General features: G+C 47.3%; 1 protein-coding gene across 1 annotated transcript; it reads right to left on the reverse strand.

Moving 5' to 3' along the window:
- Positions 1 to 285: 285 nt before the first annotated feature.
- Positions 286 to 13910, reverse strand: RFC5 (replication factor C subunit 5). Its single transcript, XM_061602624.1, has 11 exons — positions 13739 to 13910; positions 12045 to 12109; positions 10244 to 10380; positions 8587 to 8666; positions 8229 to 8302; positions 7420 to 7579; positions 6498 to 6579; positions 4044 to 4173; positions 3376 to 3453; positions 2549 to 2603; positions 286 to 1398 (listed from the first exon to the last, which is right to left on the reverse strand). Exons 1-11 carry the CDS (start codon positions 13801 to 13803, stop codon positions 1302 to 1304), a joined length of 1023 nt encoding a protein of 340 aa, XP_061458608.1. The 5' UTR covers positions 13804 to 13910; the 3' UTR covers positions 286 to 1301.
- Between the last annotated feature and the right edge of the window lie 305 nt (positions 13911 to 14215).

Consider the following 14215-nt stretch of genomic DNA (forward strand, 5'->3'; position numbering starts at 1 on the left):
TGAGCAGTCTACAGGCTTCATTCAGACGGTCTGTGGCATGTCCACATTAAACAGACGTGACTTTCTCCCTGCAGCAGAAATAGCAACTGCAAGAAAGCTTTTTTTTTGGGGGGGGGGGAACCAAGGCAAGGATGGCAACAGTTAAATAAACTCTTCTTGCGGTCCCTATTGCACATGACTTGCTTTTCCACAATTAACATCACCTCGCCGTTGGCCTTGTATTTAATACCCAGGCAGAAAGAGCAAGTCAGGTTACTAGGAGTCTTGGATGTAGAACAAGGAGACTTCAGGTGCCAATCCAACTTTATTATTCTATACACACACACACACACACACACACACACAATTATTACATTCCACTATTAGGAGAAAGGGAAGACTTCATGAGGTGCTATAAGGCAACTGTGTGAGGTTAGGGAATCTGTGACCCTTGGGCTGTTGTTGAACTACAATGCTCACCATCCCTGGCTCAGTGATCGTGGCAGCTGGGGCTGATGGGAATTAAGAGCCCAACAACATCTCGATTACGGATTCTCCGCACCTAGCTTTAGGCTATCATCGGGGCAGACCCTTTTCCTTTTTGGCAGTGAGCTCAAAGCCTAGGGATTAGCCATGGAACTAGTTTGTTCCTACATGGCACTCTACTACACCCATAATGTCGGGCATGAGGACAGTTCTGTTTTCTGAACTTGCTCTTTCAGCTACAGTTGAAGTGAGACTGGTCACCCTTTTTAGTCCTGAATAAACGGTGGTGGTGGTGCTACTGCACACTATGTAAGAAAGCAAAGTGTTCTTTGCTTTATGCTACTACTGTCCCCTTTAGGGGTGGGGGCAGATCTTTACCTGCTTGCAACCCCTCCAGGACAGCCCGCCTGTCAATCACCTGAAACTATGACATTAGAGGATTGGCAGGTGGATTGTCCTGCCCACTTGCCAAAAGCTTTCGTTGAAACCACCGCTAAAACAGAAGCGAAAAAGCACCAGTAAAGGAGCCAGTGGGAGCTCACTTTTAGCCTCCGACTGTTCCTTTGTAGCCACACGGGCACTTGCCCCACACCTGATGTCAGGTGTGTGGCAGGTGGGTCTGGTCTGCAAGGAATGACCTTGTGGGCCAGATCTTTCCCACTCCTGTCTTAAGACAGCCAGAGCTTAAATTCAAGCTTCTGATGGAGCTCTGTGCAGAGCTACCTTAAATGCCAATGCAAGAGATCAGTCCTTTGGAGCTGCACACCAGTGGAAGCTGCAGGTCTCTGCGGTGCAGCCTAGACAGCGCACAAACGGCTGGAGAGAAAACGTCTTTCCTAGGCCTCAGCTGCAATCAGATCTCTGGTGACCTGGAAAGCAGCAACAAGGGCCCCCAGCTGAATCTTCTCACTTGTTCCTGCAGCCAGGCGATGCCTAAAAGAGAAAATTATGTTTTTAAAGCTGCAGACAAGAGACACACACAGAGAAAACAGGATGACTCGCCAACCAGTCAATTATGTTTAGGACTGTGGTTGTTTTTGTATATGTATTTTATGTATAGCTTTTTGTTATTGTAAGTCGCCTAGAGTGTCCACTAACCTGGACAGATAGGCGACCAATAAATAAAATATTATTATTATTATATTATTATTATTATATTTTTAAAGCTGCAAACGGAGACACACAAAAACCTCAGCAGGGTGTTAAAGCAGCTTTTCGTCGGAGGAAGATTTGTTAAGGACAAACTTGTTCATAATAGCTCATCTAAGATTGTGGCCATTCATAGCCCAGAATTGTCCCTCCCATCCAGCAGGCTCAGGCAAATCTCAGCTTTCATTAGAAAGGGGGGGGGGAAGAGTACATGCACATTGCAGAGTTCTAGCCCCCAAAGAGCCTGGAGAGACATTTTATGTATGAAACTTGCTCTGAACGAACTTTGTTTTTTCCAGAATGTGCCCTCAAAGTGCACATACCTCTTAAGCTTACAACTGGAAGACAACTGGTGCATTAAGCTTAGGCTAACCGTGCCTAGTTCACCCAAATTACTTCATTAGAAAGAAGGAGTTCTGGGTCCAGACAAAATGCTTATTATTTTATTTATTAACTGACCTTCATCAAAAGGCCCCAGGGCAGATCACAATTTAAATTAGAATCTCAAGAATAAGGCGGGTCCTAATTTCAAGTGTCAAAGGCCAGATAAAAGAGGTATATTTTTGGTATACAATGGACACTACATAAAGAATGTGCCCCCTCCCCCCCCGCTATGTGGGGGAGAGAATTCCACAACTCATGGACTGTCACAGCGAATGGCCTTTCTCAGGTTGTCACCCTCCCCCCCCAAAAAACTTCCAACAGCAGTGGAACTACCAAAAGGGTCTTGTAGGGAAGGAGGTGATCTTTCAGCCATTGGGGAGGTGGGGGGCTAAGGCGATTAGGGCTTTCAACACTAATGCAAATGTTATGAAACACTTGGGGCCATAGCCCAGGTACAGGAGCCCCACAGCCTGCCAGAGCCGATGGTTCTTTGGTCCGAGAGAAGGCTGTGCCTCCAAGCAGCCACTTCCTCCCTCCCAGTGACACTCACTCAACATCCGCCATCTTGATCAGCAACTGGATTCGTACAGATGACGGGAACTCAACTGCAGGGCAGAAAGAGGCATCAGCAACATTTTACAAGAGGCAACAGTTCCTGTTATTCCGTCACTGTGAAGATGGGCTTATTGATTACAGTCTTGGGAGTAAGTTTGTAAGTTACTAGCCTGCAGAATTGTTCACTAGTCCATTGGGAGCTGGCAGAGGAGGCCTTTGTTTCTGTGCTTGGAGAGCTTCTCTGCTCCAGCAGACAGCTTGGTTTCTATGCTGAGTGCAGAGGAGGGACAGTGTGCTCAACCCCTCTTCTGCCTCCCCACTGACTCGCCTGCATGCAATTCCTTGTCGCCTATGGCTACCAGGGCAAGTGCTTAAATGCAAGGCTAATTTAGTAAAGATCATAATGTAAATCTAGGTCAGAAGAATGCAGGCCTGTGAACGTGGCTTTTAAAGTTCTCATTCGGGGTTTCTGCTGGGAGAAGGTGCTCTCTCTCAAGTTTGCCCCCCTGCCCCCCCCCCCACACACAGAGACAGAGAGAGAGAGAGAGAGAGAGAGAGAGAGAGAGAGAGAGAGAGAGAGAGAGAGAGAGAGAGAGAGAGAGAGAGAGAGATGTTCCCCTTCCTCTCTACAATCCAATATGCAGTCAGGATCTACAGTGGAGTACTGTAGTAAAGCTATTGGTCCTATGCAGTAGTCAGATTTTTACCAATCTGCACCGCCCAACTTCCCTGGAACAGCCTCTATGCCTTAGGCATGAAATGTTTGGTGTTGACATGCAGATCACAAAGAAAGCCAAGCCTCAAGCCCAAAGGTGCTTTTACCTCGGTGGACGAACAAGTGGATTTCAGTCAGGATGTCGTGAAGAGCCAAACCCTTCAATGTTTTCAACTCCATGATATCTAAGCAGAGCGTCAAGGTGAGGTACACGTTCCACAGAGTTGCTGCCAATGCACAGTTGCTAACTGAATCCTTGCTGGTTGAACTCTAGTGCCTGTGCTAAGCCTAAATCTGAAAGCCAAACAGGTATGCTTACTCATGATCCAAAGGCTTTGTTGCCGCGAGATGGCAACAGAACTGGTACAAACACACAAGCCGACATCAGGAGTACTGGACACCATTTATGAGGGGGTTTGACCGAGTGGATCCAGAGTGTGGTTATCGCAACATTGTGGGAGGGAGTGGTTCCACCTGAAAGAGGTGTTGATCCGACCCCTCCTGAAAAAGCCGACTCTCATTGTTTTTAACCTTTTTTTTCTTTTTTAAGTTTTCTTCAGAGCTTTTTAAAAAATGTTTTTAAAGATGTTTTGTTTTAATGTATTTTAAAGTCTGTTTTTATTATGTTTTAAAGTGTTTTTAACACTTCTGTTTGCCGTCGTGGGCTCCTGCTGGGAGGAAGGGCGGGATATAAATCAAATAATAAATAAATAAATATAATTTACATTGAACAGTTGCAGCCAGATTTCTGTGCTGCACAGGGTTCAAAGGATACTGCGATAGGCAGTGGTGAAATCTTGGTTCAGCATCCAATCAAGGATGTTGGCAATGTCAGTCTTGAGCGGCTGTCCAGTGCAGGTGTAGACAGTCTCCTCGGTCACTTTTCCAAAGGCCATGTAAGTGCTCTAGTAGGGAAAGAGAAGAGGAACAGCTGTGTGATGAAAAACATGAAGGCCCCAAAGACTAGCAGCCAAAGCTGCTGTAGCTTCTGCTTTAGACCAGGTCTGGGAAACCTGTGGCCTTCCCGCGACTGCTGGACTACCTCCCATCGTGTTCCTGGCCATGACGGTTGGGGCTGATGGGAACTGGAGTCCAACAGCCATTGAAGGACTGGAGGTTCCCTGTCCTTGCTTTAAGCTAAGAAACGTTCTTTGCCCACTTAGGGCCAGTTGCTGGATTACAATAGGGACAGCCCTGCTGTATTAAGGCCAATGGTACATCCAGTCCAGAGCTGTGGGACCTTTCTCAGCTCGGAGACCGCATTCTTGTCTCTGCAACCTTTGGAGGGTTGCATGCCAGTGGGCAGGGCCAGAGGCAAAAGAGGGTGGAGCAATGAATGCAAATGTTATCTAGCCAGGCAAAAAAAAATAAAACTCGGGGTGCAAAGCAGGGCCAGTGAGAGAGATGGGATGGGCAGAGTTCTGAGGACAAGGCACAGAGGTCTGGAGGATGGCATTAGATCCCTAGGCTTGATTTTCCCCACCCCTGATCTACTCCAACACCCGTCTCCAACAGAGGCCAACCAGATGCCCCCAGAAAGCCCAAAAGCAGGGAATGAAAGCAGTAGACCTCTCCTGACATTACTCCCAGCAGCCAGGATTCAGTGGCTTAGGGCCTCTGACCGTAAGAGGCTCCGTTTAGTCATCATGACTAATTGGCAGTGGTGGCATGAACATTAGGAAGGGCTGTAGCTCAGTGGTACAGCAATCCCTGGAATCTTTCTATCTAGGACTGGAAATGTTCCCCTGCCTGAAACCCTGGAAAGCCATTGCCTGTCAGTGTAGGGAATACTGAACTAGATGGACCCAACGCTCTGCCTCTGCCTAAGGCAGGTATCCATGTTCCAGTACTGAGTTCATTAGGCTTTCTAGATGGGAAGTTCCAAGTTCTACCCGGAGATGCCAGGGACTGAACTGGGGACCTTCTGCATGCAAAGCAGGTGCTCTGCCACTGGGCTATGTCTCCTCACCTGTATATGTTAAGTGTAAGGGCTGGGCCACAGTTAAGCATCTGCAGAAGGTCCCAGATTCAATCCCCGGCATCTCCGGGTTGGTCTGGGAATGTTCTCCTGTATAAAATCCCGGAGAGATACTGCCTGTCTGTGTAGACAACACTAGTGTAAGGTAGCTTCCTATGTTCCTATATAAAAAAACGGGGAGTGAAAGGAGTAGATGTGGTGGTGTTGGTGAAAGACAGAAGTTAGCTGGGGGTGGGGAGGCACCGATCAGGTTCCGCAGCGACGGGGTGAGGGAAGACGCAGGCGGTTGTAGATGGTCATGTGTTTAAAAACAAGCGATGAGCATCTACTACAGAGTGTTGGGAAACAGAAGAGTATAGCCAAGGATGGTCCAAGCCCTTAGAAGCTTGTGGGGCGGACAGGCACTGAGCTGCTAACTCAGTATACCCTCCTAGGCCCCTTTTCATCTTTCACTTGACGACTCCTTCCAATAAACAGGGCAGAGTGTATTTTTAAAAATGCAAAGCAATTCAGAGACTTGCATGCTATTTCTAGACAATAAACTGCATGTGGTGGGTTGTGTATGAACGCATGACAGCAAAATGGGACTGCCAGGTTCAGAAGCTGCCTTATACCAGGTGGAGTCGCCACCAGTCCATCTACACTGACTAGCAGCGGCTCTCCAGGGTTTCAGACGCAGGACATTCCCAGCCCTACTGAGATGTCGGGGATTGAACCAGGGACCTTTGGCATGCAAAACATGTGCTGTACCACAGCATTATGGCCCTTTTCCTGAAAGAAAAAGATTCTAGTCCTCATGGTTCTAAATAAAGAGCTGAGTTAAATAGGAATATAGGAAGCTGCCTTATACCAAGTCAGACTTTTGGTTCATCCAGCTCAGAACCGACTACACTGACCAGCATGAGCTCTCCAGGGTTTGAGACAGTGGTCTCTTCCAGCTCTACCTGGGGATAGCTGGGGACTGAATTGGGGTGCTTTCTGCAAGCAAAAGCATGTACTCTGCCACTGAGCTAAGGCCCTTCATCTCCAGTTTACATTTGCTGGAGACAAACAATGTATTTCTACTTTGCTGGTAGGTTTTCTGGAAGCACATGGCTGCCCCCTGGGGGAAAAACTACACACGGAGGTGAAGAACCTTTGGTTTGCTCCAGCAGGGGTCGTACAATAGGTCAGGAGAGGAGAAACATCATCATCGGGTTGATGGCTCTTTCTAGAGTCTGCCGCAGGCCAAAACTATGAAGCCACACATACCTGCAAGATGTTCAGAGACCTGCGCATATCGCCATTGGACAGCGTCACCAGAGCCTTCATTCCATCATCGCTTACGTCAACTCTGGAAGAGAAAAGGACAGACTAAATCGGCAGGTGGGGAACCCTTGTCACCCCAAGGGCCACATTCCATTATAGGCAGCCTTCTGTGGTCCACATGCCACTGGTGGGCGGGGCCAGAGGCAAAAGCAGGAGGAGCAACTAACATGAGTTTTACCTTTGTACACTAGGCTGCTTTCTACACTCTCACCTCTCTCTATCTTCCATCCAAACAAGCAAGACGTATTATTAGAGTCCAAGGGCACATTCCAGCTAAGCAAAAACACTGGGGGGGGGTGCACACAGGCCTGGGGAGGATATGGCCTGGGGAGGCCTCAAGGGTTGCGTTTGCCCCCAGGCCAGAGGTTCCTTAACTCCAGGCTAAACAGGCAGCCAAGAACAGTGAAGAAGGATCAATAAAAGATCGGTGATATTAAACCAGTCTGGGCGTAGCATCTAGGACCCCTTTGCTCACCTGCCCAGGTTTCGTAATAGTTCTGATATGCATTTACATACCGTAAGACAGGGGTGGGAGATCTGTGGCCCTCCACAACTGCTCCCATCATCTCAGACTACTGGCGATGCTGGCTGGGGCTGATGGGAGTTGTAGGGCAACAACATCTAGCTCCCCACTTCTGCCACAAAATGTGCAATCTTGCAGAGGACTCTTTGATCCCTTCTAACTTTGGAGTTCCACAGAACTCAATTAATATGCAGGAGAGATAGAAGCTGTGATCGAATGCTGCATGGACAACACTCCCAACACTAAACAGAGGGTTGCAATGCAACATTTGCACAAAGGAGATTGTCAGGAGCAGTCAAAAGGGAAGAGTCACAACGCCGCCCAGCTGGGCTTTCTACTCACTTCTCTCTCTCGATGACGTGCTGCAGCCGGGGAACCATGAGCTCAGGAGTCAGGGGCCCAAAGCGGAACCTGGTGCATCTGGACTGCAGGGCTGGGATGATCTTGGAGAGGTAGTTGCAGATCAGGCAAAATCTGGTGTTCTCAGTGAATTTCTCTATCACTGGGAAGGCAGCACACAGATTTCAAGATCAACCATCTCGGGTCCCACAATCGGCAGGGGTGGCCCTGTTGGTGAGGCCACCACTGGGGTTTGCCTGGTTGGCGGTGACCCATAACAGGGCCTTCTTAGTGGTGGCTCCCCATCTGTGGAATGACCTCCCTAGTGAGGTGTGTCAGTCTCCCTCCTTATTAATTTTTTTGGGAGGAATTTAGAACATTCCTGTTTACCTAGCCTTTTAAGTGGCTGAAAGTTCTGTCCGTTCTGCCACCCTGAATTTATTAGTTTTGAGAGTAGGCAACGGCTTTGAGGATTTTTGAACTGATTTTAGAAGGTAGTTTTAATTGTATTGTTTCAGTATTTATGTGTTTGCCACCCTGGGCTCCTTTGGAGGAAAGGCGGGATATAAATTTATTTAGTAGTACAACAACAACAAATAAATAATTTGGGAGAGAGATGACCCCACTTAAGGCTGAAGGCAGGACAGAGGCTTACTGAACAAAATTAAGACTGAGAAAGAGGTCAGATTTGCATACACACCAGTAGTCCTATTCTGCAGCGGATCTCAGATCCGAGCTACATGCAACTGTACAGAACAGGAGCTGCCTTAGCAATTGACACCCATCGCTCACCTGGCATGAGGTAAACTTACCGCGCCTGAGAGCATTCTGGGCATCCTGTGTCATGGCATCTGCTTCATCCAGAATCACCAGCTTAAAGCCTTTCCTGGCAAAAGGCAGAGAGAGGAGCTGAAGTTTAACATGGAACTTTAAAGAGCAAAAAGGCACACATATATAAAAAAAATCCAGCTTTAAGAAATAGATGGAGACAAGCCTGGCAAAGAGACCGCATCTTCTGATGAACCTCTGCCTCTGCCAATGTCTCAGCAGCATCTTTTGAACAGCCCTAGCAACAGCTGCTGCAGGTAATTGGGACACTTATTCTGGGTTACGGTCCAAAGTGGCGAGCTTGGGCGATGATGGGGCAAGGTTAAGTTCAAAAGCGCGTACTTAAAGATGGACCTTGTGCTGGCAAAGTTCAGGATGGGCCCTCTGACAATATCAATACCTCTGTCATCTGATGCATTCAGCTGAAAAGAGAAAGCAGTATTTAAGATACAAGGACAGAAATAAAGACGCAGGGAGCAGGTGGGCAAGAGGAGGCTGTGGTGTTAATTGTCTCAAAGTAACGGCACAGATGTGAACACCATAAAGACGTCACTGCAGCCGATTACTAGGGAGCAGGGGTTTCATCCAATTAATGAAATCTTTGTTGATTCAGAAGCATATCAATGTTAATGTCAATTAATTTGCATGCAAGAAAAACGACAGCAGTTCTAAAGCAAAACAGAGTTTATTTTTGTGGATGATGCAGGTATCTGTTGCATCAACTTAAGTATTCTCTCACAGAGGAGGTGACTCGTAAGATAGTGCTTGACATTGCAGTTTTTATATGTTTTTGTCGATCCAAAGGTTTTTCTTAATCAGTATTGCAAATGGGTCATTCAAGATATCACAAATGAGTCACTGGAAACAGTTTTTGGGGGATTTTTTTTATCCCAATCAGACTTTCTGCAGAAAAGATTAATCTGGATTAAATGCAGGGAAATATAGGCTGGTATTTTGATGCTAACAATGTCATCTGGACACTGAAACACTTGAATACACAAGGAGCACCTGATCCCACAACAGAGCTCCACCTGGAAGCACTGAGATAGGCTGCAGTTTGGAAGATGTACCCTCTAAGAAGCAAACCAGCCTTGCCTTCTCTCATAACAGCATGCCTGGTAAAGCACAGGGGAACGCTGGATCTCAAGGGAGAAGCCCATGCTGGAGAGCAGTGATGCTCATATCTCTGTGGTTGGTTACTGCTTCCTTGCTATCTCAGGGGTGGGGAATCTCAGGCCTGAGTGCTGAATGCAACTCTCCAGGTTTCTTTAGTTGGCCCAAGGGCCAGATAAAGAGGCCAGGAGGGCCACATTTGGCCACCAGGCCTGAGGTTTCCCACCCTTGCTGTACAAGTATGCTACAGCAGCATATCTTATGGCAGGGGATGCCAACTAACTTGGTCCCATGGGCACATTTGCAAACTGGAGAAACTTTCACGGGCACCCCACACAGACACCACACACCACAACCTACTCTGTAGGCTAAAACAGAATGCTTCTTTCAAGCCAAATTTTGGGGTGGGTGGGAGTGCAGACCCTATACACTTCAGGGAAGGTCTGTACAGGCAGATATGTGCCAAGTTGGCAACCCCTGCCTTATGGGGTTGTCAGAAAGATGAACAACAAACAAAAATCTTGTCACCCCCTGAGAGTTTGGGTTCAGCAGACTAGTAAAATATAGGGTAGCAAAATATAACAAGGAGAGCCAATGCGGTGTAGTAGTTAAGGTGTTGGACTATGACCTGGGAGAACAGGCTTCGAATCCCCACATAGCCATGAAGCTCACTGGGTGACCTTGGGCCAGTCACTGCCTCTCAGCCTCATGAAAACCCTATTTGTAGGGTCGCCATAAGTCGGAATCAACTTGAAGGCAGTACATTTACATTTAAAATATAACAAAAAATGATGGGTTCAGAATAATTTATCTCCCCCCCCCGCCCCCCTGTATACAGAATGGCCAAGTGCTTAGAGAAGGCAAGGAACTCTTTCCGTTTCCTTACCTCTAGGACCATGGAGCCAAACTCCTTCTCTTTGTAAAGCTGTTTAGCGCAAGCCAAAATGGTAGAGGTCTTGCCAGTCCCTGGAGGTCCATAGAGGAGGAGATGAGGCAGCCGATCTTCACTGATGAACTTCTGAACTGGTAGGAAAGTTGAAAGGACATATTTGCCAGTACACACAAGGTTGCTTTATCAAATTTAAGAAAATGGCTTGCAAACTGATAGGCACAACACAAAAGGGGCCGGGAGGGAAGAAAATAAGCAGGTACCAACCCTGACAACAAGTTACATAGCCAAATTACCGAATGACCAGGCAAAGACATTTCTGGGTGGTGAGAGGCCAACTAGCTGTTGGTCCAAGCCACTCCAATCTCACTCTACTGCAGCTTTGAGATCAGAAGCTCCTGCTTCTGTTTGTATTCTGACCTTCCTCCCAGTAGGAGCCCCAGGCGGCAAACAAAAGCACTAAAAACACTTTAAAACATCATAGAAACAGACTTTAAAATATATTAAAACAAAATATCTTTAAAACATTTTTAAAAGCTTTAAAAACATCTTCTTAAAAAAGGTTTGAAAAGAAATTAAAAAGCAATTCCAACACAGAAGCAGACTGGGATAAGGTCTTGAAAAGGCTTGTTGAAAGTAGAAGGTCTTCAGTAGGCGCTGAAAAGATAACAGAGATGGCACCTGTCTAATATTTAAAAGGAGGGAATTCCAAAGTTTTATTTTATCAATAGAACTTGTTACGTCATCCACAATCTAAAATGTGATTTGTCTTAACTACGGCTTGTTTGACATAAGCTGACGTCAAGCCATGCATCATGAAGCTGGTCTGTTTCAAACAAAACATCCTCGAGATGAACCACAATTTAGGTTTTGGATGACATGCTCAACCATGACTAATCTATAATGGAAGCTTCTCATCTCCTTGTTGCCATGCCAGGAGAGGAAAGGGGAAGGGGGAGTGCATGATCCCAAGATTTGCACAGACCCATCCCTGTCATGGTAAACCATGGTTTATTGTGATGTCCAAATACAACCACTGTCTTGGTATTCCTTCACTGCAGTGTGTTGACAGACAAAATGGGATACTCTTTCACAGTCTACAACCCTCCTTCTTTGAATCTTACACGGTGCGGGACCACAATACCTTGCGGAACGCCTCTCCCGCTATGAACCTACCCGCTCACTACGTTCAACATCTAAGGCCCTCCTCCAAGTCCCATCTCATAGGGAAGCTCGGAGGGCTGTTACTAGATCTAGGGCCTTTTCAGTGGTGGCCCCCGAATTATGGAACAGTCTTTCCGATGAGGTGCACCTGGCGCCTACTCTTCTATCTTTTCGGCGCCAGGTTAAAACCTTTTTATTCTCCCAGGCATTTTAATGTTAATGTTCATTGTTAAGTTAATTTTATACCAAGTTGTTATATGCTCAAATTTGTATGTTTTTAGTGATTTTACCTACTTTTATTTTACTGTATTGTATTTTATTCCTTGCTGTGAACCGCCCAGAGAGCCATAGGCTAAGGGCGGTATAGAAATGGAATGAAATAAATAAATAATAAATAAATAAATCTTAATATCTTCCCTTCCTTCCTTCTTTCAGTTTGCTTGTCATTTTTGTTGTTATCACATGAGTTAAACAGCCCTTCTTTGCTTTGTTACTTTTCGACAGGCTTGGATCGTTTTCCTCTCTATTTGGGGAGATTCACTATCGGGAACCCCTGACTCGAGAGTGTACTGTGTGTCTGCTGAAGGTTTTGAGATTAATTTAAAAAATTATGCTGCAAATATTCCATACTTACTGGTGCTCAGAATGTCCTGATGAGAAATCAAATCACTCAGTGTCTGAGGTCGATATTTTTCTACCCTACCGATAAAAGATAAATGCAGATAAAAATCCTGTCCACATTGGTGTAGGCGTGATCTACGCATGCAGAGGAACGTAAGAACTACCTACTGGACCAGGCCAATGTCCCATCTGGTTCACATCCTGTTCTCACAGTGGCCAACCAGATACCCAGGGGCCTGGAGGAACGACCTAAGCACAACAGCATTCTCCCCACTTGTGATTTCCAGCAATTGGTCTTCAGAGGCATATTACCTCCGACAGCAGAGGTAGAATATAGCCATTGTGGCTTGTAGCCAGAATGGAGGGGTAGTCACAGATGACAGAATCCTGGGCAGTACCACTTTACAGTTCAGGAAGTTTGGAGGTGGGGTTTGTCTATTTTGGGGGAGGAAGCAGACATTCTATAAGAAGCATGGACAGCAGGCATGGGGAACATGTTGCCTTTCAGATGTGGCTGGACTCAAGACTCCCATCAGTCCCAGCAAGCATGGCCAAAAGTCAAGGATGCCAGGAGCTGTAGTCCAACCACATCAGGAGGGACACAGGTTCCCCATGCCTGATGGCAAAGAAAGAACAGACACCAAAAAGATCAAAGGCTGCCTTGCTCGCTGACCAATTGGAACTTGTCTCAGCAGAGAATGGAACTGTACAGACATATGGGCCATTTTATCCCTCAAGGCCTGTACCTGCCCCCTCATTCTTTCTAAAGATCCTGTATGTCTGTCTGTCTGTCTGTCTCTCTTTCTTAACTGCCTTTCGTGAGAGCTGAGAAAGGCCCATAGTTCAGTGGTAGAGCATCTGCGTTGCATGCAGACGGTCCCAGGTTCAATTTTCGACATCTCCAGGGCTGAGGAAAGACCCCTACAGTATTTCAAAGCCTGGAGGGCTGCTGTCACTCAATGTACACAACTGAGCTAGACAGACCAATGGCCTGACTCAACGTAAAGCAGTTTCCTGTCTTCCTATCCCAAGGTGATATACAAAAGTGTGAACTAAACTATGATGATGATGCCAAGAAGAGGGGTGGAAACAGGGTATTCTTCCCTGAGCTCCTTCGATAAAGATAGAAGTGACCATAGGAACATCAGGAGCTGCTTCAAACCATTGGTCCAACGAGCCCAGTATTGTCTACACTGACTGGCAGCAGCTCTTCAGGGTTTATGACAGGGAAGCCCCTCCCACCCCTACCTGGACATGCCGGGGATTGAACCTGGGGCCTCCTGCGTACAAAGCAAATGCTCTACCACTAAAATACCAGCCCTTCCCTTAAATGACTAGGACAACATGGCTGAGTGAAGAGAACACTCTGCACCTGCTCAGGGGCATCCTAGAGCCTAGGCTTTATTTATATAGAGCATTGGAAGGTAAAACCTAGCTTGGGAAGCAAGTGAAGGGCCGAATAAAACAACAACGTGGCTGAGTGAGGAGAACACTCTGCACATGCTTAGGGACGCTCTTGGCATTACTAACACAGAACATTCCAAGGTAAAGCCTGGCTTGGGAAACAGGTTCCGGGGCGTAGCCTTGACACAAAATATAACCCCCCCCCGAACAGATACAGAGGAGATGGGGAAAAGAAGAGGCAGAGAAACTAATAACCCCCCATCACGACTCCTAGCAACAGCGCCCCTCCTTTTTTGTTGTTACCAGGGCAAGTTCGCGTTCCTCCCGGCCACCGTACTCTCCGCAGAAGCCACAGCCACGCGCTCCATACCGAACGCTCTAGTTTCTCAGAACCTCCACGGAGCCGCGTCGCTGGCGCCAAAGAACCCAAACGCCGCCTCTCGCGAGACGGTTTTTTAAAAAAGCGCGACTTCCGTGCGGTGACATCATCTGATAAAGTTGCAAGGCCGCCTCCCCCCCCCCCGCCTCCTCGTTGCTAAGCCGCCTCTGCTGCGGCTTCTGGTAGCTAAGGGGCGGGGCCTGCCGGAACCTTGCGGGGAAAGCAGGTGCCTAGCAGCAAGGTCTCGCTCGCTCGCTCTCGGCGTCGGTGTCGCTGCCGGGCGCCTCGCCTCGCCCGCGGTCCCTTTGTCTGCTGATTCAGATGCTCGCATGTGATAAGTCCCTCCCCCCACATGCACACCTTCCTCAAAGCGCTCCATATTTCTCCTTACGATATATATT

The sequence above is a fragment of the Rhineura floridana genome, chromosome 19, assembly GCF_030035675.1.
Source record: "Rhineura floridana isolate rRhiFlo1 chromosome 19, rRhiFlo1.hap2, whole genome shotgun sequence".
In the NCBI taxonomy this organism is placed as follows: domain Eukaryota; kingdom Metazoa; phylum Chordata; class Lepidosauria; order Squamata; family Rhineuridae; genus Rhineura; species Rhineura floridana.